Source organism: Myotis davidii, unplaced genomic scaffold (genome assembly GCF_000327345.1).
Source record: "Myotis davidii unplaced genomic scaffold, ASM32734v1 scaffold329, whole genome shotgun sequence".
Lineage (NCBI taxonomy): Eukaryota > Metazoa > Chordata > Mammalia > Chiroptera > Vespertilionidae > Myotis > Myotis davidii.
The window spans coordinates 1684618-1708389 of NW_006300374.1; the positions used below are offsets into that span (position 1 = coordinate 1684618).

At 42.8% G+C, this 23772-nt stretch overlaps 1 protein-coding gene across 1 annotated transcript in view; it reads left to right on the forward strand.

Moving 5' to 3' along the window:
- PARP12 (poly(ADP-ribose) polymerase family member 12) overlaps window positions 1-22201 on the forward strand; it is a 44708-nt gene extending 22507 nt beyond the window's left edge. Inside the window, exons 6-12 of the mRNA XM_006777134.2 lie at window positions 1958-2153; window positions 7954-8095; window positions 11356-11452; window positions 16801-16876; window positions 18713-18843; window positions 19736-19887; window positions 21162-22201. Of these exons, the coding sequence (XP_006777197.1) occupies window positions 1958-2153; window positions 7954-8095; window positions 11356-11452; window positions 16801-16876; window positions 18713-18843; window positions 19736-19887; window positions 21162-21484 (1117 nt within the window). The 3' untranslated portion in view covers window positions 21485-22201. The remainder of the gene's footprint in view (window positions 1-1957; window positions 2154-7953; window positions 8096-11355; window positions 11453-16800; window positions 16877-18712; window positions 18844-19735; window positions 19888-21161) is intronic.
- The last annotated feature ends 1571 nt before the right edge of the window (window positions 22202-23772 follow it).

The window sequence follows — 23772 nt, forward strand, 5'->3', positions numbered from 1 at the left end:
TTTAGATTTGTCTTGTTTGATATTAATATAATGATGCCTACTGTTTACTATTCTTTACTTTCAAGGTTTTTGGCCTTATATTTTAGATATATTTCCTGTCAACATCTTAGAACTTTTTTTTTCAGTTTGACAATGTTTGTTTTTAAAAAAAATATATTTTATTGATTTTTTTACAGAGAGGAAGGGAGAGGGATAGAGAATTAGAAACATCGATGAGAGAGAAACATCGATCAGCTGCCTCCTGCACACCCCCTACTGGGGATGTGCCCACAACCAAGGTACATGCCCTTGACCAGAATCGAACCTGGGACCTTTCAGTCCACAGGCTGACGCTCTATCCACTGAGCCAAACCGGTTATGGCTTGACAATGTTTTTTAATTAAAAGTTAGTTTACTTACATTTATCGTGATTACCTGTACATTTGAATTAATTTTCACTGTACATCTTGATTTTTTTGCTATTTGACCTGCTTTTTCTATATTTCTTTTCTCTCTTTTTGGTCTTCTTTAAGATTTTTTTCTCCTCATTTAATTTTTTTTCTTATCTACTAGCATATACTGAATATCTGTTCTTTTTTTTTTTTTAAATATATTTTATTGATTTTTTACAGAGAGGAAGGGAGAGAGATTGAGAGTTAGAAACATCGATGAGAGAGAGACATCGATCAGCTGCCTCCTGCACATCTCCTACTGGGGATGTGCCCGCAACCCAGGTACATGCCCTTGACCGGAATCGAACCTGGGACCTTTCAGTCCGCAGGCTGACGCTCTATCCATTGAGCCAAACCGGTTTCGGCTGAGTATCTGTTCTTTTACTGGTTACTCTAGAAATCTAAACAGGTTCATTAACTTATAGCAAACTTTAGTTTAACAATTCAAGCTAATTTATACTTCTAATCATTCTCTTGAATTATAAAAGAAACTTGAACATTTGAATTCTGAGGTAGTTCTATTCAAACTTATTTACTACGTATATGAATTTGGGCAAATTACTTAACCTTCCTGTGTCTCAGTTTCCCCATATGTCAAGTAGATAAAATAGTTTCTACATCAAAGGGTTATTTTGAGAATTAAGTGTTAATATATATAAAACACTCAGGAAAGTGCTAGGCCTGTAACATGTGCTATATACATGTTGCCTCTATTCTTTTTTTTTATTTTCCAGAAATTGGAAATTAGCATCATTTTATACTGTTAATATTTGCTTCAACTTACACATTTATCATTTTGTTTTGTGCTCAACATTCCTTTGCCATATATTTCCTCTTGGATTATTTTCCTTTTTAAGTTCATCTCCTAGAAGTTGCCTTAGTAAGAGTATAGTGGCAAATGTGTTGTTTGTTTGTCTGAAAGTATCTTTATTTCATCCTCATTTTTGAAAGATCATTTTATTGGGTATTTTCTTTGAATTCCTCAAAGATTATTCCATTGTTTTCTGGTTTCCATTGGTTCGATTTAGAAGTTAGCTATAAGTCTAAATATAGGTATAATAGTTTCCTAGGACTGCCTTAGCAGTTTACCATGTGGTGATGTAAAACAACAGAAATTTATTCTATCACAGCTTTGGAGGCTAGAAGTTAGAAATTAAGGTGTCAACAGGACCACACTCACACAATAAACACTCATATGTTAACTATTGTTATTTTGGCTTCTAAGGATTTCCCTTTCTTACCAACTAAGCAGTGCATTAAAATTTTTTTAAAGCAGCATTTTCTGTGTTGTGAAAAGAATGTCATGATAATGAGTTTGATTTTATTTTTGCATGGCAAAACTGATCTTAAAAAGCAGTCCTCCCCTCCCCACTTGGAAATACTTTTTTTTTTTAATGTGCATGTTAAATTTACTAGTATGTTCACACCTAGCATCTGAGTGTCTCGAAGACCATGGGTGGAAGTTGAGGGGCTTATGTTCATCTGATTGGTGGAATTTTAAGTATATCCCTTGTATTCTTTTGCAGGATCTTATGTGCTGACTTGGTCAGTATCTTTCGCTCTGATTATCTGAACTTTGAGTCTATGAAGTTCGGCACTGCCCGGGCTCGCCGCCTCTCCACACCGTCTTCTGTCACCAAACCTCCACACTTCATTCTCACCACCGAGTGGATTTGGTACTGGACTGATGACTTTGGTTCTTGGCAGGAATATGGAAAACAAGTAAGTGTAATAGAAAGCGGGCAAATGTTTCCTCCTTAGGGCTATATAGACAAGCCCTTCCAAGCACAGGCATAAGGATTGTTCTTGGGGTTAGTGAAAAAGCCAGAGATCTCCAGATCTCCTGACTCACCCTGTTTCTGGGGTGGGGGGTAAAGGGGATAGGAAGGGGATTTCGGCAAAACTAGCTAATTTGAAGTTCATTTGTCTGAGGTTTCATCTTTGAACGATTCAATATCTGTTGGTTCACAAGATCAGAATGAGTAAAAGTTGTAGTGAGATCATGTTTCTTCATTGGTTTTGTTAAACGGGGGTAGAAAGATGCTTCTCTTATTGTTAAACAGGTAACTCTGGAGCGAGTGCATGTGTGTATTGGAGTGTATGTATGATAAAGATTACATATGCAGGATAAAGTTTAAGGCTTTTCAAAGCTGGCTTTTCACCTTGTAGCAGCAACTTTATAGAAGGTGGGCAAGAATAAGAAAATGGATTTATTTCAGATACTGATTTGGAATATGGATCAAATAATTGCTGTTGTCAATTATTTGAAGATGTTCATGGATGGATTAGATTAAAGGCAGTCCCCTGGTCACCTTAGAGGTCCAAAGTATAGGAAGGTCACCATTTCTGTAGGGAAAGCTTCTCCGAAATAGAAATTGGGGTGTGTGGCCCAATGGACATTTGTACTTTTTTGGGTTGTAAGAGGCTATGCTCAAGCTCTGGTTTCTTATTCTCAGATGTACTTAGAAGATCTTCTGGAAATATTATATTGTGAGCATCATGAGGTTAGGAAGCTTTGTCTCTCTTTTGCCACTGATGTGCCCTTGTGCCAAAGATGATGTCTGCAGGTCCTTGGGAAAAGGTTTTGGCCAGTTGAGGAAAGAGATATTGTTGCATTAGGCCCATTGGTCAGTTGGAGTTGTTCACTCACTGGTGACCTCATGACTTGAGTCTCATTCTTCACCTCCATTTTTTCCAGTGATAGTCTGTCCTCATTGGCTGTTCTTTCCATCCTATTCCCCACTTATCTCCCCATCTCAAGCATCCTGGGATTCCTCTCACCTTTCCTGTCATGTGCATTTGTTCAGGGAAGCTCTCTAGCATTGCTCTCAATTTGGTCAGGAGCAGGATGAGAGAGGTCTTGTCTGTATTGAGGAGAGGAAAAGGGTGACAGGTTGGTCACACTCCAGGAATTGAGTTTATTTGGTGACAACATGGAGGGATGCGTGGCAGACAAGAAACACTTAGCAAATGTGATAGCCTTTCACTTTTTGTTTGTCAATTTGTCTCCCTCTGGGGGACGAACTCTCTAGGAGGCTAGTGGGATAACATGGGACCCCATGGGTAACCCTGGAGGAATTACATTTCTCTGGGTAGCTTCCCAAACTGGGTGTCACTTTGGGGACTAGAGGCCTTTCTCCTTCAGACAGCCCACTCTTAGGGTGCTCCCCTTTTCTTTTCTGTGCCACTACTCTTTCTTTCTCTCTCCCTCCCTCCCTCCCTCTTACCTCCCTCTCTCTCTCTATATGTGTGTGTGTATGTGTGTATATAAATATACACATATACATACATACATACATACATGTACATATATAACACACACTGAGTGACCAGATTATTATGACCACCCTATCAGTACTTCGTTGGGCCACCTTTTGCCTTCAATACTGCGGTGATTCTTCTTGGCATGGACTCCAAGAGATGTTGAAAGGTGATGCGAGGAATCTGACACCATGCCTGATGAATAGCACTGTCCAGTTCTGTGAGATTTGATGGTTGTGGAACCAGCTGCCTGATGGCTCTTTTAATTTCATCCCACAAATGCTCAATTGGATTGAGATCTGGTGATTGTGGGGGCCACCTAAGCAAGATAAATTCTCCCTCATGTTCTTGATGCTGTTTCCAACAAATTCTCACTCTGCCATCTGCATGATGCAACTGGAAACGTGATTCATCGGACCACATGACTTTTTTCCAATGCTCGAATATCCAATCCTTATGTTCCTGTGCGATTTGGAGACATTTTATCTTGGTAACTGCAGACAGCAGAGGTGTTCGAACAGGCCTTCGGCTTCCATATTCCATCTGATGCAGTGTACGGCTAATATGCCTACAAACGTCAGGTAGTCATAATAATCTGGCCACTCTGTGCGTGTGTGTGTGTGTGTGTGTGTGTATCTCCCACGTTCAAAGGCTGTTAAATCGCATTGTTTACCTATATCTTCAGAAAAAAAATCACTTCTACTGTGGTAAACAACCTGCTTCCCTATTTATAATGGTCTGGCCCTCTAGCAACTTCAGCGGGAAATTATAGCTAATTTGCTTACAAATGTTAGGTGGTCATAATAATCTGGCCACTCAGTGTATATATAAATAGGTAGGTAGATAGGTAGGTAGCTAGCTAGCTAGCTAGCTAGATAGGTAGATAGATTTCAGAGAGGAAGGGAGAGATAGAAACATCGATGATAAGAGAGAATCATTGATTGGCTGCCTCCTGCACGCCCCCTCCTGGGGATCGAGCCCTCAAACCCAGGCATGTGCCCTTGATTGGAATCGAACCTGGGATCCTTCAATCCGCAGGCCAATGCTCTGTTCACTGAGTCAAACCAGCTAGTGCTGTGCCACTACTCTTTAATGCAGTGTATTCAGAGTGCATAACCTCTTTAGAACAGTGAGAAAGAATCTCTGGGGATGACTACGTAGGTATGATAGACACACTATGTGTGGGTGGGTACAGATGCATGTGTGTGTGTTTGGTGATGGTCCACTGCATGGTCTCAGTTTGTACCATCAGCGGGACTACCTCATGAAGTGACCTGTCCATTCTAGGCCTTCCTTTCCCACACACTTCTGGTGTCACCCATATTTGTATTTCTTTCTTGGTTTTCTGCTAATTGCCATTCAAAATAGTTTTCTTGATTCTCAGAAAAGCTAGGTTCTTTTATGCCTGAGCTCAGCATGTACCCCCAAATTTTAGGTCCAAATTGCTTCCATCCTATTAATTTCCTAGAGCTGCCATGACAAAGTACCACAAACTTTAGAATACCAGTGATTTATTATCTCACATATCTGGAGGCTGGAAATTGAAATCAAGGTGTCTATAGGGCAGTGATGGTGAACCTTTTGAGCTCGGCGTGCCAGCATTTTGAAAAACCCTAACTTAACTCTAGTGCCGTGCCACATATAGAATTTTTTGATATTTGCAGCCATAGTAAAACAAAGACATATTTTTGATATTTGTTTTATATATTTAAATGCCATATAACAAAGAAAAATCAACCAAAAAAATGAGTTCTTGTGTCACCTCTGACACGCATGTCATAGGTTCGCCATCACTGCTATAGGGCCATGCTTCCTGTATAACCAGTAGGTAATCCTTTCTTGCCTCTTCCTAGCTTCTTGTGGTTTGCTGGCAGTCTTTGGTGTTCCTTGGCTTGTAGATGCATCACTCCAGTCTGCCTTTGTCATCATATGATGTTCTCCCTGTGTGTCTTCAGATGGCCGTCCTCTTGTAAGACTATCAGTCATGTTGCATTAGGGGCCTATCTTAATTAATTACATCTGCAACGATCCTGTTTCTAAGTAAGGTCACATTTTTCAGGTACAGGGGATTAGGGAACACAAACCCATAACCTAATCTTGTATATAAAAGAATTACTGTTCTTTCATTTTTAAAAAATATTTTTTAAAATTAATTACAGAATGGAAGGGATAGGGAGAGATAGGTACAAACATCAGTGATGAGAGAGAATCGTTGCACACCCTCCCTCCTCCCCCCCACACACACACTGGGGACAGAACTCATACCCTGGCATATGTCCTGACCGGGAATTGAACCGTGACCTTCTGGTTCATAGGTAGATGATCAACCACTGAGCCACACTGGCTTGGCAAGAATTATTGTTCTTGGCCCATTGAAGTTTCCTGCATTAAACTTAATGTCCCCGAGGTATTGGACTCCAGCATGCATTACCCTGACCTATATTCTCATTGGATTATTCTCAACAGGCTTCTCTTTTCAACTTACCTTTTTCATTCCCCCCTTTCCTGTGATCTCCTCTGCTTTGATCTAAAAGCCCTACTGTTACCTTCATCCTTTTGTACCTGAACAACCCAACTATCTGACTTGCCAGAACCTGACTTCTATTCCCATTACTGTTTATCTGGTCACTATTCAGGAGTACTTTTAGGAGGTGGAACCCAGCCAGGCACAGATGCTGTCAAGGGGAGAGGGCTTGGGCTAAATCCGATGGCACTTCCAGCCTTTGCCCAGAGTGCTATCCATTCCTTCCTCACACACCTGGCGTTCTTGCTTCTCCTTCATGGCCTTCATGGGCTTCTTTTCCAGTCCCCTTGGTGAATGTAGGGGTTTCTCAGGGTCTAGCCCATACTCCTGGGAAAACATCATTCTTTCCAGTTGTGTGTTTTCAGGGGTGATCACATAGATTCTTCTGACAGGGGTGCCCACCTCAAGTGAACTCTATGTCTCTGTCTCCAGACCAGATTCTTCAATTATCAGACTTGTGTATCCAGGCACCCACCTGATAGTTCTGCCTACCTTTGCTTTTTTATCCCAGGCACTGTGCTAAGTGCCCTGAATGTCTTATTTTAATTATTTTCCAACCCTTTGCAGATGGTATGATACTATTGTAATGATAGGAGTACTATTATTACTCCTGTTACAGAGTTGAGATAATCGAGGCTCAGAGAAGTTAAAATAACTTGCTAAGGTTATAGAGGAAATAGATTGGGGGCTAGAATTCAAGCTCAGTCTATCCCAAAATCTTAGATATCGTATAGGGACAGTGGGGCCTTGACTTACGAGTTTAATTTGTTCCGTGAAGGAGCTCCTAACTCAAATTACTCATATGTCAAATCAACAGTGAACGAGTGAGACACGTGATGCTGGGCTGATGTTGGCGTTCACTGTGACGTTCGCTGCGCCAACTAGTGGTGGGGTATCTGAAGCTGGCTCATAACCCGAATTTTAGCTCGCAACTCAAAGCAAAAAATCGGCCGAGAGACAGCTCGTATCTCGAAAAACTCGTTAGTTGGGACACTCGTAAGTCAAGGCCCCACTGTAATTGGAATGAGAGTGAGAGATCACAATGGATACTTGAAAAAATAGAAGACCTCTCCAAGGGATCAAAAAAAGAAAACAAGGAGGGCTGTCCTATGACTAAATGAGCGGTTTTCAACCCTTGGGTTCGACACCTTTGGGGGTCGAATGACCCTTTCACAGGGGTCACCTAAGACCATCGGAGAAAACATATATAATTACATATTGTTTTTGTGATTAATCACTATGCTTTAATTATGTTCAATTTGTAACAGTGAAATTGGGGGTCACCACAACATGAGGAACTGTATTAAAGGGTCGCAGCATTAGGAAGGTTGAGAACCACTGGACTAAAGGAAGACTAGATGGAAAGAGGGCAGCATTGCTCAGACCATCCAGTCAGGCAGTGTTTGAGGATTCTCTGTTGATGTTTCTCCTTCATTTGAATGCTGTGTAATCCACTGAGTCACTGAATGCTCTCTCCTCCATTGCTCCCATCATGGTTATCCTGGTTAGCAGCACCCATATTTACAATTTATTTTTTCAGGCAACTTTTAGGAAGCAGTTGTGTTGGCTTCTGTTTCGTGCCTCCCTGTCCTGCCATATCCCTGCTCCTTTCATGCCTCCCCCATAATATTCATTCCACTGTCACCAAGTCTGCAACATGACAAGGACAGCACCAATGTCTGTCTTCATCATTGTAGGTTCTTGCCTTCATGAAGTATCTGGTTTTTTGCTTTGCAGGGCATGGAGCATCCCACAACCACCGTCAGCAGCAGCGATTTGGAGAAGGCCTACCTGGCATACTGCACACCAGGATCTGACACCCAGGCAGCCATTCTCAAGTTCCAGGCTGGAAAGCACAAATACGAGTTAGACTTTAGAGGTACTTACTGACTCACTGCCCTCACTCAACTGGGCCTGGTCATCTGCTGGCTGTGCCAGTTCCTAGACGAACTGTTCACACATTGAGGGCCAGGGAAAAAAAGGAAGGGTGATTTCTGCTCTGAAATGCTTCCCATATAGAAGGGGAAACAGACCTATAAACAGATGATGCCAGTCCAGCAGAATCAAAGAGAAACTGCCTGAAGAGTGGGTGAAGGGGAGTGGAAGAGGACCCTGAGGAGGGGCTAGGAGCCTAAACAATGGAGGGAGGGACAAGCAGGGTCAGCACTGTGCATTGGTGGTTGTCCTATTGGCCATGGCCAAGTCCCTCTGTGTCCGAGGATAAACCTTAGTCCCCAACAAGTGTCGTAGTGGTTCTGCTATGCAGCTTTGCCTTATATTCCCCAGCGTGGTAACATTAATATCATCTTTTCTATAGGAACCTTCAGCATAGATGGGTTGCCAGGTTAAACACGTGGTAGAAGCATACATTAACTAAAAGTTGCTGGGAAGCATATTTTTGTGTGCTTATGGTGACCTGAAACTGGGCCTTAAATGACTTGTCCCTTTTGCCTTGACAGACAGAAGCAGGCCAAACACTCTTTGGCTAGGTCTTCCAGTGACCTGGCCAGAGTGAGGATTTTTATTTTTAAGTTTTAGTTTTTCTGTAACTTCTCTTAAGCCATTTCCAGATGGATTTAAAGTGGGCTTTCTTTTAAACACAGTTGACTATTTTCTCCATTTTTGTGGACCTTCATTCTGTGTGGAGGGCAACAAAGTGTCTTTAGTGAATTACCCTAAAGCAGGGGTGGGCAAACTTTTTGACTCGAGGGCCACAATGGGTTCTTAAACTGGACCGGAGGGCCGGAACAAAAGCATGGATGGAGTGTTTGTGTGAACTAATATAAATTCAAAGTATACATCGTTACATAAAAGAGTACATACGGTCTTTTTTTTTTTTTTTTTTTTTTTTTTTTTTTTTTTTTTTTTTTTGTTTTATATTTTTCAAATGGGCCGGATCCGGCTCGCTGGCCGTAGTTTGCCCACGGCTGCCCTAAAGCCACTTTAATTGCCTGTTTTTACTCAGTTGTTTTTGCTTGGGTTTTGTAGCACTGGTGGTTTTGCTTAAGGTAGAATGGCTGTTGCCTCGATGGGCCCTTACAGGGATCTTAAATTGTCTACTACTCTTCAGTGAGAACTGCTTACCAGCCTTAGCATCTGTTGGCAAACACCAACCAATCCAGTTTGGTAAATGCAGGTTCCCAAAAGGGACAATGAAATACACCAAATAGTGAAAGTCAGAACTGCCTTGAAGATCAAGTCTATATAACTATCACCTATCTGCTTGCTGTTGTTTGAAATATTTGTTAAACTATTGAGAATATCAAAACAACTAAACCAAAAATGTCATGCAACCTTGATCACTCTCAACCTAGGCCACACTTCCAGGAGACAGAACAGAAAGTCAGGTGAGGCTGGATAAGAGCACACACACACGCAGTTCACTGCAAACTGCAGGAAAAACATGTTCACCGCAGACTGCTTCAAGCTCACCTTGGTATACACAGTTTTGTGTTGGTGGTAGATAGCAGTAGCCACAAGAAGCTTGAGATGAGTTAACGTCTCTCCTCACAACCTCCCTACTAGGTATAATGAAAGCAAGTTTCAGACCCAAATCTGCCACTCACAGTTAAGAACTAAATATTAGGAAGCAAGTACATTTAAACACACAACAAACCAAATGACTTGTTCTGTAGGATTGGGAAAGACTCAGCTGTCCTTTTAAGGACTCTTGTCATAAAAGAGTCACTCAAGGTAATGCCAAGATTCTAGAGGAGAGGCTGAATTCTGACATTTGTTAGCTGGTATCAGTTAGACAGAATCCCCACAGGCGGGGCTTGCTTAGGGACTTAACCTCGTGTATCCTCTTTAAGGGTAAATTCGGAAAAGGCCTCATTTTACCCTGCCCATGGGAGGATAGGGATTGAGTCTCACATACACGTCTTGAATAACTTCTAATTTCACTAGTGAAAAGCCCATTTAAGATTCATCACAATGTTATTGAACAGGTCAATAAAATTTGTATGTTAATTAACAGAGTAGTGAGAAATTGAACAGTGGATTGCAAAGGGGGTTGTAGTAACAGGATCTGGATTATGGGCTCCCATTAGAACATGGGGGAACCCCTAGGAGTGCCTGACCTTTTTTTAAAATATATTTTTACTGATTTCAGAGAGGAAGGGAGAGGGAGAAAGAGATAGAAGCATCAATGATGAAAGACAATCATCGATTGGCTCAGGAGTGCCTGATCTTGATGACCTCCTGGGCGGTAGCATAGGGAACACACACCTCAAGTGCAGTAAGATAAGTTACAGATATATACAAATTAATATTAAAATGCTTTTTAAATGAAAAAAAGTTATTTTTGTACCCTAGATGCAGAAAGTAAAACTTGACAAGGTTTTCTTGGTAGGTGGGGACATATAATCTAATTTATAGGAGGTATTCATGGTTTTTCAACTCAAAGGGTGTTGTCCCTTTCACCCTCAGGATGAATCTCAGGACCTTAGGGATGGGCATGGGACAAGAAATTTGCTGATTAAAAATGGTACGGGCCCTAACCGGTTTGGCTCAGTAGATAGAGCCTCGGCCTGCGGACCAAAGGGTCCCAGGTTCGATTCCGGTCAAGGGCATGTACCTTTGTTGCAGGCACATCCCCGTGGGGGGGTGTGCAGGAGGCAGCTGATCGATGTTTCTCTCTTATCGATGTTTCTAACTCTCTATCCCTCTCCCTCTCTGTAAAAAAAATAAATAAATAATGGTACGGGTTTTACAAGGTTGAGGCATACTGTACTGCTATAGAGTCAATTTAAGAAAAGTCATAAGAGTAAAATTATTATATTAACTCTAAATCCCACTGGCTCAAGATGTGATAATCGGTCTCAGGCTGGGCTGAAGTTTTTTTTATATCCAGACTGGGAAAAATTGCTGAGCACAATAATAGTTTAAACAAGATCGGAAGGAACAATTTAAAAGCACTCATATATAATTGATGTGTCAGTTACTAATCATTCATCTATTCATTAAACCCAGTGTCCTAAGGATTGTTATTTATGAATATTTGAAATAGATAAATATGCCTTATTTTTAACAGATGATTCTGGGGTCTATATGTTTGGATTAGCTTTCAAACCCATTTAATTTGTATATTGAACACTGACATTTGGGTGTGTATGTGTGTGTTTATTTTTTATTTTGCAGTATTTATTCAGAGAAACCTGGTCTATGGTACATTTAGAAAGGTTTGTCGGAGACCCAAATACGTGTCTCCTCAGGATGTAAAGATGAAGCAAACCAGGTGAGTGGGGTTGGGGAACTTGTCACATACGGTGTGTATCATTTGGTGAGTGTGCTCTGCTAAGAACAAAAACCTTCAGACTGGTTAAAGCATTAAAAAGGTTTGTTGGCTGTGTAACTGAGTGCCCAAGCACTCTCGGTGTCTGAGTATTCTGGGCCTGGCCCTTGATCTTTTGGAGTTTTTGCTATTATAAGTATAACCCCACAAGGATGATCTGGTGTATGTGCCGTTTCGTTTTTGTGGAGCTGGGTCATCAGATTAGAGTCCTAAAAGGTCAGTGCAGGTTCCTCTTCTTGAGGTTGAACCATTATGCATTTGTCCCAGAATGCATGAGGTGCCAGTTTCCCTTGACTTTGCCAACAGAGTGGTGAAGCTTTTAGATCTTTGCCATTTTCATAGGTGGGAAAGGGTATAGCAGTGCATTTTAATTGGCTTTTTCTTATAAGTAAGGCTTACTATTTTTTCCTAACATGTAAGAGCCATTTTCCTATCTCTTTCTATAGACTATTTGTGTTTTTGTCTATTTTTCTGTCAACCTTTTGGTATTTTCCTTAAATAGGAGAATCTTTTTATCTATTAGAGAGATCAACCCTTGCTTTGTTATATAAATTGTAAATATTTTCTCTTGGCTTATTTGTTTTTTGAATTTGTTTATGAAGTATTTTACCACGCAGAAATATTTATTTTTTATGTATTTATTTTTTAGTTAAATGTATCAGTCTCTTCTAATTGCTTCTGGATTTAGAATTTTGGTCAACTATGACTGCTCTCACTTCTGGAAGTCATTTTTGACTCTCTAGAGCCTAATATAGGCATAGTTTGTCTTTTTCCTAAGGCTAGATCTCTTTTATCATCATTCTTAGTCTTAAGGGGGCCATAAGCAAACACCACACATCAGAAATAAAAGTGGTTATTTTGCTCAAATTCAGACTACGATATGAATGATTCAGAATCTTCCCTCTCTGTAATCTGAGAGTTGTGCATGATGCAGTGACATGTGGTTCTTCCCTCTAACTTGTTGTCATAACTCCAGCAAATCTGCTTGAGCCTCCTTGGCCACCTGGGACTGTTAGGGTTGATCACTTTCAGAAACAAGTTCTCTATTTAAAACAGTTAATAGAGTTACAGTTATTTAATGGAAAGTTCAAAATGGCATTTACACATAAGGTATCTGGTTTAGTTCCTTGCTGTCTTTCTATCCTCCATGGAAATGGTTTATTCATGTAATTGGGTCTTATTTTTTCCTTTTTTTTTTTAAAGCTTTTTTTAGATTTTTTTTTGTTTTGTTATTTAATTTTTTCCCTTCCACTAGTTTGGAAGTTATACATTGTGTTACTATTTTTTTAAAGGCCACACTACAACACGTGTTCTTCACTTAGGTACAAGCCAGTTAATTTGTTTGCTCTCCTGTTAAATTATATAAGGAGCTTTATATAATTTACTAGAGTCCCAGTGCACAAAATTTGAGCACTTGCGGGGGGGAGGGGGGGAGGTGTCCCTTAGCCTGGCCTGCGCCCTCTCACAGTCCAGGAGCCCTTGGGGGATGTCCAATTGACGGCTTGTCCTAAGCCATCAGTTGGACATCATTAGCGCTGCCGCGGTCTCCCTCCACCACTGCTGTGCTCACCAGCTGTGAGCCCAGCTTCTGGCTGAGCAGTGCTCCCCCTGTGGGAGTGCACTGACCACCAGGGGGCAGCTCCTGCGTTGAGTGTGGTGGTCAGTGCACATCATAGCAACTGGTCATTTTGCCGTTGGGTCGATTTGTATATTAGCCTTTTAAGAGTCTCATGCTCTACCGACTGAGCTAGCTGGGCAATTAGCCTTTTATTATACACGATTCCATTTACTTTTCTCTTGACTTGTTATTTTAAAATTTTTATTTATTTTTAAAAATATATTTTTATTGATTTCAGAGAGGAAGGGAGAGAGGGAGAGAAACATCAATGATGAGAGAGAATCATTAATTGGCTGCCCCACATTGGGGATTGAGCCCACAACCCGGGCATGTGTCCTGCCTGGGAATCGAACCGTGACCTCCTGGTTCATAGGTCAATGCTTCACCACTGAGCCATGCCAGCTAGGTGACTTAATATTATTTTTTAATTTAATGAAGCACTGTTATGTTATACTATGAACGTTTTATTAAATTTACTCACATTCTTACCATTTTCTTTGTCCTTTCAAATTTCCTTAGATGAAGGTCTGTTGGAAAACTGGCGGGGGTGGGGTGTTGTTTTGTTTTATTGGGGGAGGGGGTGTTTATTGATTTGTTTTTTAAAATTTATTTTACTTTACCATTTATCATCTGTGTCCTCTCACACCTCCACCCACCCCACCCCACCGAAATCACCTCACTGTTTCCCATGTCCTTGAGTTCTCTCTCTCTCTCTCTTTTTCTTTTTTTGCTTACTCCCTCCACACACCAGAGCTGTCTACCTGTTCTCTAGCTATGAGCCTGTCTCTATTTTCTTTTTTAAATCCTCATCTGAGGATATTTTTTCCATTGATTTTTTTAAAAATATATTTTATTGAGTTTTTTTTTTACAGAGAGGAAAGGAGAGAGATAGAGTTAGAAACATCGATGAGAGAGAAACATCAACCAGCTGCCTCCTTCACACTCCCCACTGGGGATGTGGCCGCAACCAAGGTACATGCCCTTGACCGGGATCGAACCCGGGACCCCTGAGTCCGCAAGCCGACGCTCTATCCACTGAGCCAAACCGGTTTCGGCTCCATTGATTTTTAAAGAGAGTGTTGGGGGGAGGCAGGAGCAGGAGAGAGAAAGAGAGGGGCATTGATGTGAGAGAGATACATCGATTGGTCGCCTCCTTCATGCACCCCCACTGGGGCTGGGAACCTGCAGCCAAGGTATGTGCCCTTGCCCAGGAATCAAACTTGAGACCCTTCAGTACTCGCACCATCGCTTTAACCATCGAGCCAAACCCATGGGCAAAGTTTTCATTGTGTAAATGTACCACAGCTTTTTTATTCACTCATCTACTCGTGGTCACTTGGGCTGCTCCAAATCTTGGCTATTATAAATAACGCTGTAGTGAACATAGGGCTGCATATATTATTTTGAATTAGTGTTTCGAGTTTCTTTGGATAAATTTCCAGAAGTGGAATCGCTGGGTCATAAAACAGATTTGTTTTTTAATTTTTTGAGGTTAACTCCATACTGCTTCCACAGTGGCTGCACCAATCTGCATTCTCACCAACAGTGCACAAGGGTTCCCTTTTCTCCACATCCTCACCACCACTTGTTGTTTGTTGATTTATTGATGATAGCCTTTCTGACAGGTCTGAAGTGATACCTTATTGTGGTTTTAATTTGCATTTCTGTGATGATTACTGATGTTGAACATCTTTTCATATGTCTATTGACCATCTGTATGTCCTCTTTGGAAAAGCATCTGTTCAGGTCTTTTTCCCATTTTTTGATTGGATTGTTTGGTGTTGAGTTTTTTTTAATTATAAATTGTTTATAAATTTTGAATATTAACCCCTTATCAAATGTATCATTGGCAAATATGTTCTCCCATTCAGTGGGTTGTCTTTTCATTTTGTTGATGGTCTTATTTTGCTGTAGGAAAACTGTGTTTTGAATATGTCTTTATTTTGCCCTCAACATTGAAAGGTATTTTCTCTGGGTATAAATTTTTCATTGTTGTTGTTTTCTCTCAGAACATTGATGTCATTCCACTGTCCTCTGGTTTTCATGGCTGCTTTTGGGAAATAACTGCCAGTTTAACTGGTACTTCTTTGCCTGAATCACTCTTTTTTTCCTTTTGGTTACTTTTAAGATTTTCTGTTTATCTTGGTATATGGATTCTCACTACAGCATGACTCAGGATGTGTTTTAATTTTCCTGTTGGAGATACTTTGGGCTTCTTAAACCTGTGAGTTGGTGAATCTCATTAGTTCTCTTTGAAGATTGCCTTTACCCTGTTCTCTGTCCTCTCTTTGAATTTCATTTGGGTTCTGAGCAAATTCAGGCCCTCTTACTCTCTTCTCCACATCTCAGGTTCTTCCCAATATTTTCTATCCTCTTACTGCTCTGGGCCATAGTCTGGAGAATTCTATTTCCCATATCATTCAGCTCACTCATTCTCTCTTCAGGTGGTCTGATCTGCTAGTAAGCATGTCCATTGAAGTTTTACTATCAAGGATTGTATTTTATATTTCTAAAAGTTGTATTTGATTCTTTTTCAGATCCTCCAGGTCATATTATAGTTTCCTGTGCCTTGCATATGTTTTTAGTTTGTGTTTTATTTTTTTACATACAAAGACTAGTTATTTTGTATTATGTTCAATAATTTCAGCAACTTAATTCGTTGTGGGCTTATTTCTGACTGGTTCTTGCTTATTGCTTAGTTATTTTAAACTGTGCTATTTTCCTAGGCATGTTATTTGTGGGAGTTCTTTGAGGCTTAGGATGAAGGTCTCATGCCAGCAGAAATGGAAGGTAGATCTAGTGTAGGAAGAACAAAGCATTCTGAAACTGAGTAGCAATGATTTTGAATTGGTTTCCCAGTCCTTGTTCCTAAACCCTTTGGGACACATGTCTTTTATAACTCAGCTTTTTAAAATTTTTATTTTTAGAAATATCATGTGCTGTTTGTATTATGTGACACCCTGTAGTTAATATTTCTGAGTAAAAAATATGCATAGTCACTTTAAGAAAGATATATAGAGACCACAAGCAGCCTCTGGCAGTTCAAGTCAAATTTCTACTACCAAATGAATTTTGACATCCGTTTTATGTTTTTATATGCCAGATATACCTCTTTGAGGCTATCCTATGTAATAAAAGTATAGTATGCAAATTGTCCCCTTGACTGGAGTCCTTCTGGGAGTTTGACCAGGGGGCAAGGCTGGCTGGGGGAAGGGAGGGAGGCCCTGGCCAGCGGCAGGTGGCTGGGGGAAGGGAGGGAGTACCCTGCCAGCTGCCGCCAGACACTAGGGACCCTACCAATGCACGAATTTCATGCACTGGGCCTCTAGTTTGTAATAATAATTCAGAGCTCTTTAATATAAGTTTCAGAGCTCTTTGAATTTAAAAATCATGGACAATGGTCTGTCTGTGCTGCTTTAATTATATTTCTATGTACAGGAGTTGAGATACAGGCGAGTATCCTCATTGTTTCAGTTTGAGCCACTTAGGCAAAGAGGAAAGTGCTCTCACAAGATGGATAGTGTGCTTATGTGCTTCCTTTCCTCCCTACTTTTAAAAAATGAGATGCTGATACTCGAGACAGGTGGTATTGGCTAGTGGAGGCCACCTGTGTGTGATAGTCTGTTGGTGTGTGCAAACCAAATGTCTTAGTGCTTTTGTTTACATTTTGTAGCAATGTCAAGTTTCAAGGCCCAAAGAGTATCCCAGACCATTGGGACCCCTCAGCCCTGCCAGATCCCGGCTTTAAGGTATGGGTCTCGTGTTGTCTTGGAGTGGGGAGGAGAGTGTTCTTTGAGATCAGTGAGTGTGAGTGACGTGCTGTTTCCTCCACCACTGAGGAAGCTGTGAGGCCAGGGCTCAGGAGGGAGGACAGAAGAGGTATGTGTGTGGTTATTTTTTCAGGTTTGGGGGATTTTAAGGTTAGAGACCACCCAGGAGATGGCTGTGGTCCTGAGGGGAGAGGATGTATTGTAGATGGAAGACAGTGAGCTGGTAAATTTCTAGAAAGGGTAGAAATAGGAGCTGGGCTCAGCCAATATATATTAGTTACATTAAGCAAGAAAAGGAAAAGAAACCACTGACTATGACAAGCGACATCTAAAAGGGAAATTTCTGTTGGAAGGTGCTAGATAATAGAAGACAAGAGAAGGAACACTCAATTCAGCAGCTCCTTTAAGGCCTGTCAGATTTTGGGAATTGCGCTGAATTCAGTAGAGTACTCAGGCCAAGATCTGCCCCATGTATGTGGGGCACTCAGACTGGCCTCTGATGGCTAACTTGGCGCCAAGCATGTTGCAGCCAGCTTTTACAACTGATTGTCACTGCCTTGGGAGGACTCATCTTGTTGAGCTGACAAAGCTCACACAGACACCAGTGGCACAGGCAAGACCAGTGACAGGCAGGGTGAGTTGACAGCAGCACTCAGATGTCAGAGGACAAGGCAACCATATTGAGGGGACTAGGGAAGGCTCCACTCGGTCCACATCTGAACAATGGCTGGTGCTTGCACAGGTAGAGGTAGGAGAACATACAGGGTGATGGGAACTGCACGTGAAGCAGCCCAGGTCAGGACATGGGGTGTCAGGTGTATCTTGGATGGAGGGTATGAACAGACATGGGAAGCAGGAGAGAGGTCAGGGCTGGGCTGTGCAGTGCCTTGATCATGGGTTCGAACAGAGGCCATGACAAGTATGGGAACCCCTGAGGACCTCTGGTCTGGAAGGAGCAGGGCTGGTTTCCATACTTGAGGAAGAGGAGTTTAGCAGCTCCCATGAGATTGGAACAGGGAAACCAGAGTCAGAATTTGGGTTGCAGGGGACCCATGGACATGCATGCCAAGTCCTGACATGTAGGGTCTTTGGGGGTGATGGTGATGTGGCTATTACAAGGCTGTACATGGGGTAGAGGAAGAGGATGGTATTATAAAGGGACTCCCCAGAGATCCTCATCTGGTCTATCACTGGATCAAACCTCATGGCGCTGGGAACAGGGAGGCTGAATATAGGGTCCAGGCTGCACGTGCAGGAATTTGAGCATTGTCACTCTGACAGTCGCCTCTCCTGGCCCATAAAAGTGCTGTTTTCCCTGAACAAGAGGCTAAGGGAGAGTTGGGCTCAGCTGGGAGGGATGCAGTGGCCATGCTCCTGAGGTGCCACGTGCCCGTCTACCAGCCTGGCCTTTCCGTCAGTGCTTGTGGTGTGGGGCGTTCACACAATGCTGCTGCTCATGACAGCGTTTGCCTCTCTCCACCAAATGTATGCCTTCCACATTTATTGACACCAACACTTTGGGCTTGTAGACTATGTAGTCTGCCTTGTGTGGGGTCAGAAGAGCAGGGACATCCTGGGCATACCTAGGATGGTGCTGATGTAAGCATCATACCTGTCCTTCAGGCAGGTTTCACAGTGAACACAAATAGTACACATTCTGTACCTGGAGAGACTGACTTTTGGGATAAAGGGGAATGGTAATCACCTTCAGGGCTTGCTTTTACAGTTCTAGCATTTTAGGAGTAGCCTTGGAAAGAGATTGATCTGTACTTTATACTTTGATGATAACATAATAAAAATCTTTGCCCCTTGCAGCTGATCAGCCTCAGTTCTTTATCAGAAGAATATCAGAAGGTTTGCAATCTTTTTAACAATACGCTGCCCTACTACTATGTTCAGAAGATCGAGCGAGTCCAGAACCTGGCTCTCTGGGAAGTCTACCAGTGGTACGTCAAGGGAGGGCTTGCTCTCGGCAGGCTGATGACTTTGACCCCTCACACTCGTACATAGTAGGCTAGCTGCTTACCAAATGGGCCCTGGACTTCAGGGACAGTTCCAGATGGCAGCCACTGCTTGCCCAGTGCTGCTGGAATTGGGAACTGTGTTCCTGTTTTTTAATCTATCTCATCATCTTTATAGCTTAGTGCTGCATGTCCCCTCAGAGAGACGAGGGGAGAAAGCCAGCACTTGTATTCTGCTTCCCTAAAGATCGACAGGATGGTCCAGTATAAGCCACCCACACTCTGGAGAACATAAAGCTATTGTCCTGACAGCCAGAGAGTAGGGGCCTTCTTTTTTGCCTGAAGACCAGCATGTTCTTGGGCAGTTGTCTACGTGAGCTAGGGAGGAGAATCACAGCAGGTCACCATGGCAGGCCTGGGGTTCTGCTGACCTGTCCCCACAAAAGGTTGGAGCAGTCTCATCTGTGCTCTGGGCCAGTGATAAAATCAAGCCTCATGGTGCTGGGAACTTATGGGAGAGGGGACACAGATGACCCCTCATTGAGCAGCTGTCTCAGGCTCCCCCTGCTAAGCTCCATGAGGAAGCAAGCGGGTAGGCACAAAGCATGTCTGTCTTCCCAAGGCTGGTCTGCTTTGGAGGTTCAATTTGCTGCTGGAGGCCTAAGGCTGTGGAGGGAAAGGCTTCCCTCTGCTTTTCATCCAGGTCCTGTGTTCTACCTTTCCCTCTTTGGCCCATGGCTAGAGTATCATGGACTTGGATCCATATTTCCTGGCCTTGTGACACTTATGATAAAATATGTTTTCTTGGGTCAGGTGGCATGTGTTTGGTGGTAAGTGCTGTCTGTCTCCAGCACACATTTCTCTCCTGTGATTCTAGGCAAAAAGGGCAGATGCAGAAGAGAAATGGAGGGAAGGCGGTGGATGAGAGGCAGCTGTTTCATGGCACCAGCACTGATTTGGTTGACGCCATCTGCCAGCAGAATTTTGATTGGAGGGTCTGTGGTCTTCATGGCACTTCCTATGGCAAAGGTAAGGGTGAGGGCAGCTTGCACCAGCATAATCAGGCCTCGCTGCACTATCCAGGGCTCAGGAAACCGTTTTAAAGCAATTGATGGGGGTGGGGCGGGGGCGCAGTGTAAGCTGATAAGCCAGTTCATACTCAGTGAGGAATGGCCCTGCCATCTGTGGGGATGCCCAGCTGTTGGCACCCTTCCTCTCCTTTGTGTGCAACCAGGAGCCTGACCCAAGGGTTAGCATGGGCAGTCCTGCTTAGGCTGGGGTTTTGCTTCCTTAAGAGATGGGCCTATGTCCCTGTGGAGTGGAGGCCTCAGGAGATGGTGAGCACGAGTCAGGAGAGGAAGGGTGCCTACCCAAGCAACCCTGTGCCTGCACTATTTTGTAAGAGTAGAACTCTGAACACCTCAGATATATGCATGTAAATATGCCATTCTAGCTATTTGGTGAGTTATCTGAGTGTTTTTCTGTCTCTTGGTTATTTTTAAACTTTATTTGGACATAATTTCAAGGAAAGTTGCAAGAATAATATTTTTAAAAGTCCTGGGAAAAGTCCTGCATACATTTACCTAGATTCACGTGTCTTAATATTTTGCCATGTTGGCTTTATACCCCCCCTTTTTTTTTCTGATCCATTTGTAAGTGTGTGGCATATGTCATACTCCTTCACCCTTTAACACCTCCTAAGAAAAAGGACATTATCTTCTGTCATCACATGGTTACTAAATTGAAAAAATCTTATAGTGATGTGATAGTGTAATCAACAATCCCTGTCCCAGTTCCATCAGTTGTCCACAACTTAGCCTTAGTCCAGCATGATGACTAGGTGTCAGGATGGATGAGAGCCAGTGGAAGGTTGTAAATCCAAATGTATAGGTGGCAGTTTCCAACTCAAGTTCCCATTAAACAGGGTTCATAATTGTATGCATTGGGCTGCCGGTGTGGTTCCATGTATGGGATCTTGGGCACCTTATGATGTTGGGCATGACAGCCCCATTTTATAGCTGAGGAAACAGGTTTGGGGGTTAAGTAGTGTTATGCCCAGAGAGCCTTATGATTTGACTGACATATTCAGAATGTGAAAGGAGTTTTCTGTCTGTTTTGTGTCCCCTCTGATGCCCTTCATGGGGAAGGCTGGAGAAAGAGGGAGGATGGAGTACAGGAGCAAGATGTGGTGACAGAGGAGCAGAGGCCATTGGCATTGCCTGGTTGGCAGGATGCTAGAGCCCCTCCTGCCTGGCTGCAGCTGTCCTCCCAGTGCCCAACTAAGCCTGTGCGTATTTTTGCAGGGAGCTACTTTGCCCGAGATGCTGCATATTCCCACCACTACACCAAACCCGACTCGAAGTGCTACACGATGTTCCTGGCTCGGGTGCTGGTGGGCGAGTTCACCAGAGGCAATGCCTCCTTAGTCCGCCCCCCAGCCAAGGAGGATCAGGGCAACGTTCTCTACGACAGCTGTGTGAACAGCATGTCAGATCCTTCTATCTTCGTGATCTTTGAGAAGCACCAGGTCTATCCAGAGTATGTCATCCAGTACAGCTCCAGCAAGCCTCTGGATGGGGCCTCCACCCTGTTATCCCTGGCATCCTTTTTTGGTATCCGGCAGTGAGCACGAGGATGCATTTCATACCTTTCAGGCTTGTCTTCCTTGAAATAGCTATTTGGGATTTTTTTTTATAACAAAAAAGCTTTTAATGAACTGTTTAACATTGACTTTTCAATGAAGTTACGTTCTTTATCTCTTGCTGATGATAGTTTTTGGTTTTAAGTAATTTTTAAGCTTGATATGGGCTAACCAATAGTGATTGTAGGTGAGATTTTTACTAGGGTAAGTTTTACATTTTTCTATTTTTGTTGACTTTGTTACTGATTGGCACCAGGCACAGAGTTTCTAGTTAACTATTTTATAGATTGATTTTAATTTTTATTAATTTCTATCTATCTCTAGTGATTTGGTTTTTCAGGGTCTTGGTGGCATTATTCAACTTTTTATAGCCTATGTACAGAAAAACCTGTCTTGTGGCCTAGGGAGGTGCAGACATGGTGTCTGTTGCTCTGGTTCTAATCCAGGCAGCTCTTCTGCTGCTTCTCCTGGGCTCTGGCCTTGGAATTGGTCCATATATCACATCGTCAGACACATGGCTACTGTGGGGTGTCATTCAGCCCCTGCGGTTTTCCTTTGTCATGGGCCTACTGCGTGAATGCCTGTCCCAGCATCTTCTAAGCGCACTGGACATCCTCCGAATATGGGTTTTATATCTTCATGAGATTTGAATACCTGTGCTGCAGATGTCACAATATGGAAATAAAATAATATTTCTCTCAAGTGGGTGACGACTGAAGTCCATTGTTCAGCATCATGTATTGAGTTCCTGCTGGGTACAGGAACTTTTCTGGGTGTTGGAATATCACAGAGCCCCTGTTATTGGCTTCGGGGTGCTATGTCTAGTTTATCATGAAGCTGAAGAAGCCCCTTCCACAGCCTTGGAGGGGCCCCAGCTATATGGTCACATGGTCATACATTTTGGTTAAATTTGCAAGTTACATCTTAGTATTTTTCTTTTCTTTTTCCCATTTCACACAAGTTCCAAGCCCCACAAACCTAGAATCACTGTATGTTGTGGACATGGAGGAGGTGGGTGTGTCCTTTGTGTGTCTTCCACACACAGTGGGTTGTGGAGTCTGCTAGACACTGGCTGGCTCTTGTCCAGAGGCAGAGGGCTGGCAGGGAAGCTCCAGGATGTGAGGCTGTCTGCCCCTTCCTGGGTGCTGTACCCATTGGCCCCCCCCAGGTTCATTCTACAGCCACAGTCCTCTCCTGACCTGCACCCTTCTTCCCCTCACCTTCCTAATACAATATGTTCACTCTACACACGATGCCTTCAGTTCAGTTGGTTTGACCCAGAGAGTGATCTGGAACTTGACACAGGTCAGCTAATCAAACCAGAAGAGAACTGAGTTAAATGACCAGAAAAATGAAGAAGCAATGACAATACTACCTTTTTCACCAGCAGGTCCTAGGTGTATATGTTATGATTTTCAGAACCTCCCAAATATTTCCCCCACATCCTGACTAATCTTGAAATTTCATTCATTGCTTTTTTTTAAAATATATTTTATTGATTTTTTCACAGAGAGAAAGGGAGAGGGATAGAGAGTTTAGAAACATCAATGAGAGAGAAACATCGACCAGCTGCCTCCTGCACACCTCCTACTGGGGATGTGCCCGCAACCAAGGTACATGCCCCTGACCGGAATCGAACCTGGGACCTTTCAGTCCGTAGGCCGACGCTCTATTCACTGAGCCAAACTGGTTTGGCCATTCATTGCTTTTTGATTGGGTCACTAGTCCTCCTACCGTGTAGGTGGGGGGCCCGAGGGGTGTCAGAGAATCATTGAACAGGTGCTTGCCTGCTAAGTCTTTAAAAAAAAATTTTATGTATTGATTTTAGAGAGGCGGGGGGAGGAAGAGAGAAAAAAATCTGTCCCACTTATTTATGGAATCATTGGTTGCTTTTTAAAATTGTAAACATTTTTATTGATTTCAGAGAGGAAGGGAGAGGGAGATACAAACATCAATGATGAAAAAAAATCATTGATCGGCTGCTTCCTGCACACCCCCCAGTGGGGATCGAGCCCACAATCCATGCATGGGCCCTGAAATCAAACTGTGACCTCCTGGTTCATAGGTCAATGCTCAACCACTGTGCTGTTCCGGCCAGGCATTGGTTGCTTCTTGTATGTGCCCTGATTGGGGATGGAGCCTGCAACCTTGGTGTATCGGGATGTTGCTCTAACCAGCTGAGCTACCTGGCCAGGGCTGCCTATTAAGTCTTAAATGTAGATATACTGATCCCATGCTTTTTAACCATCTGGCTCCTGGGAGCCGAGGAGGGG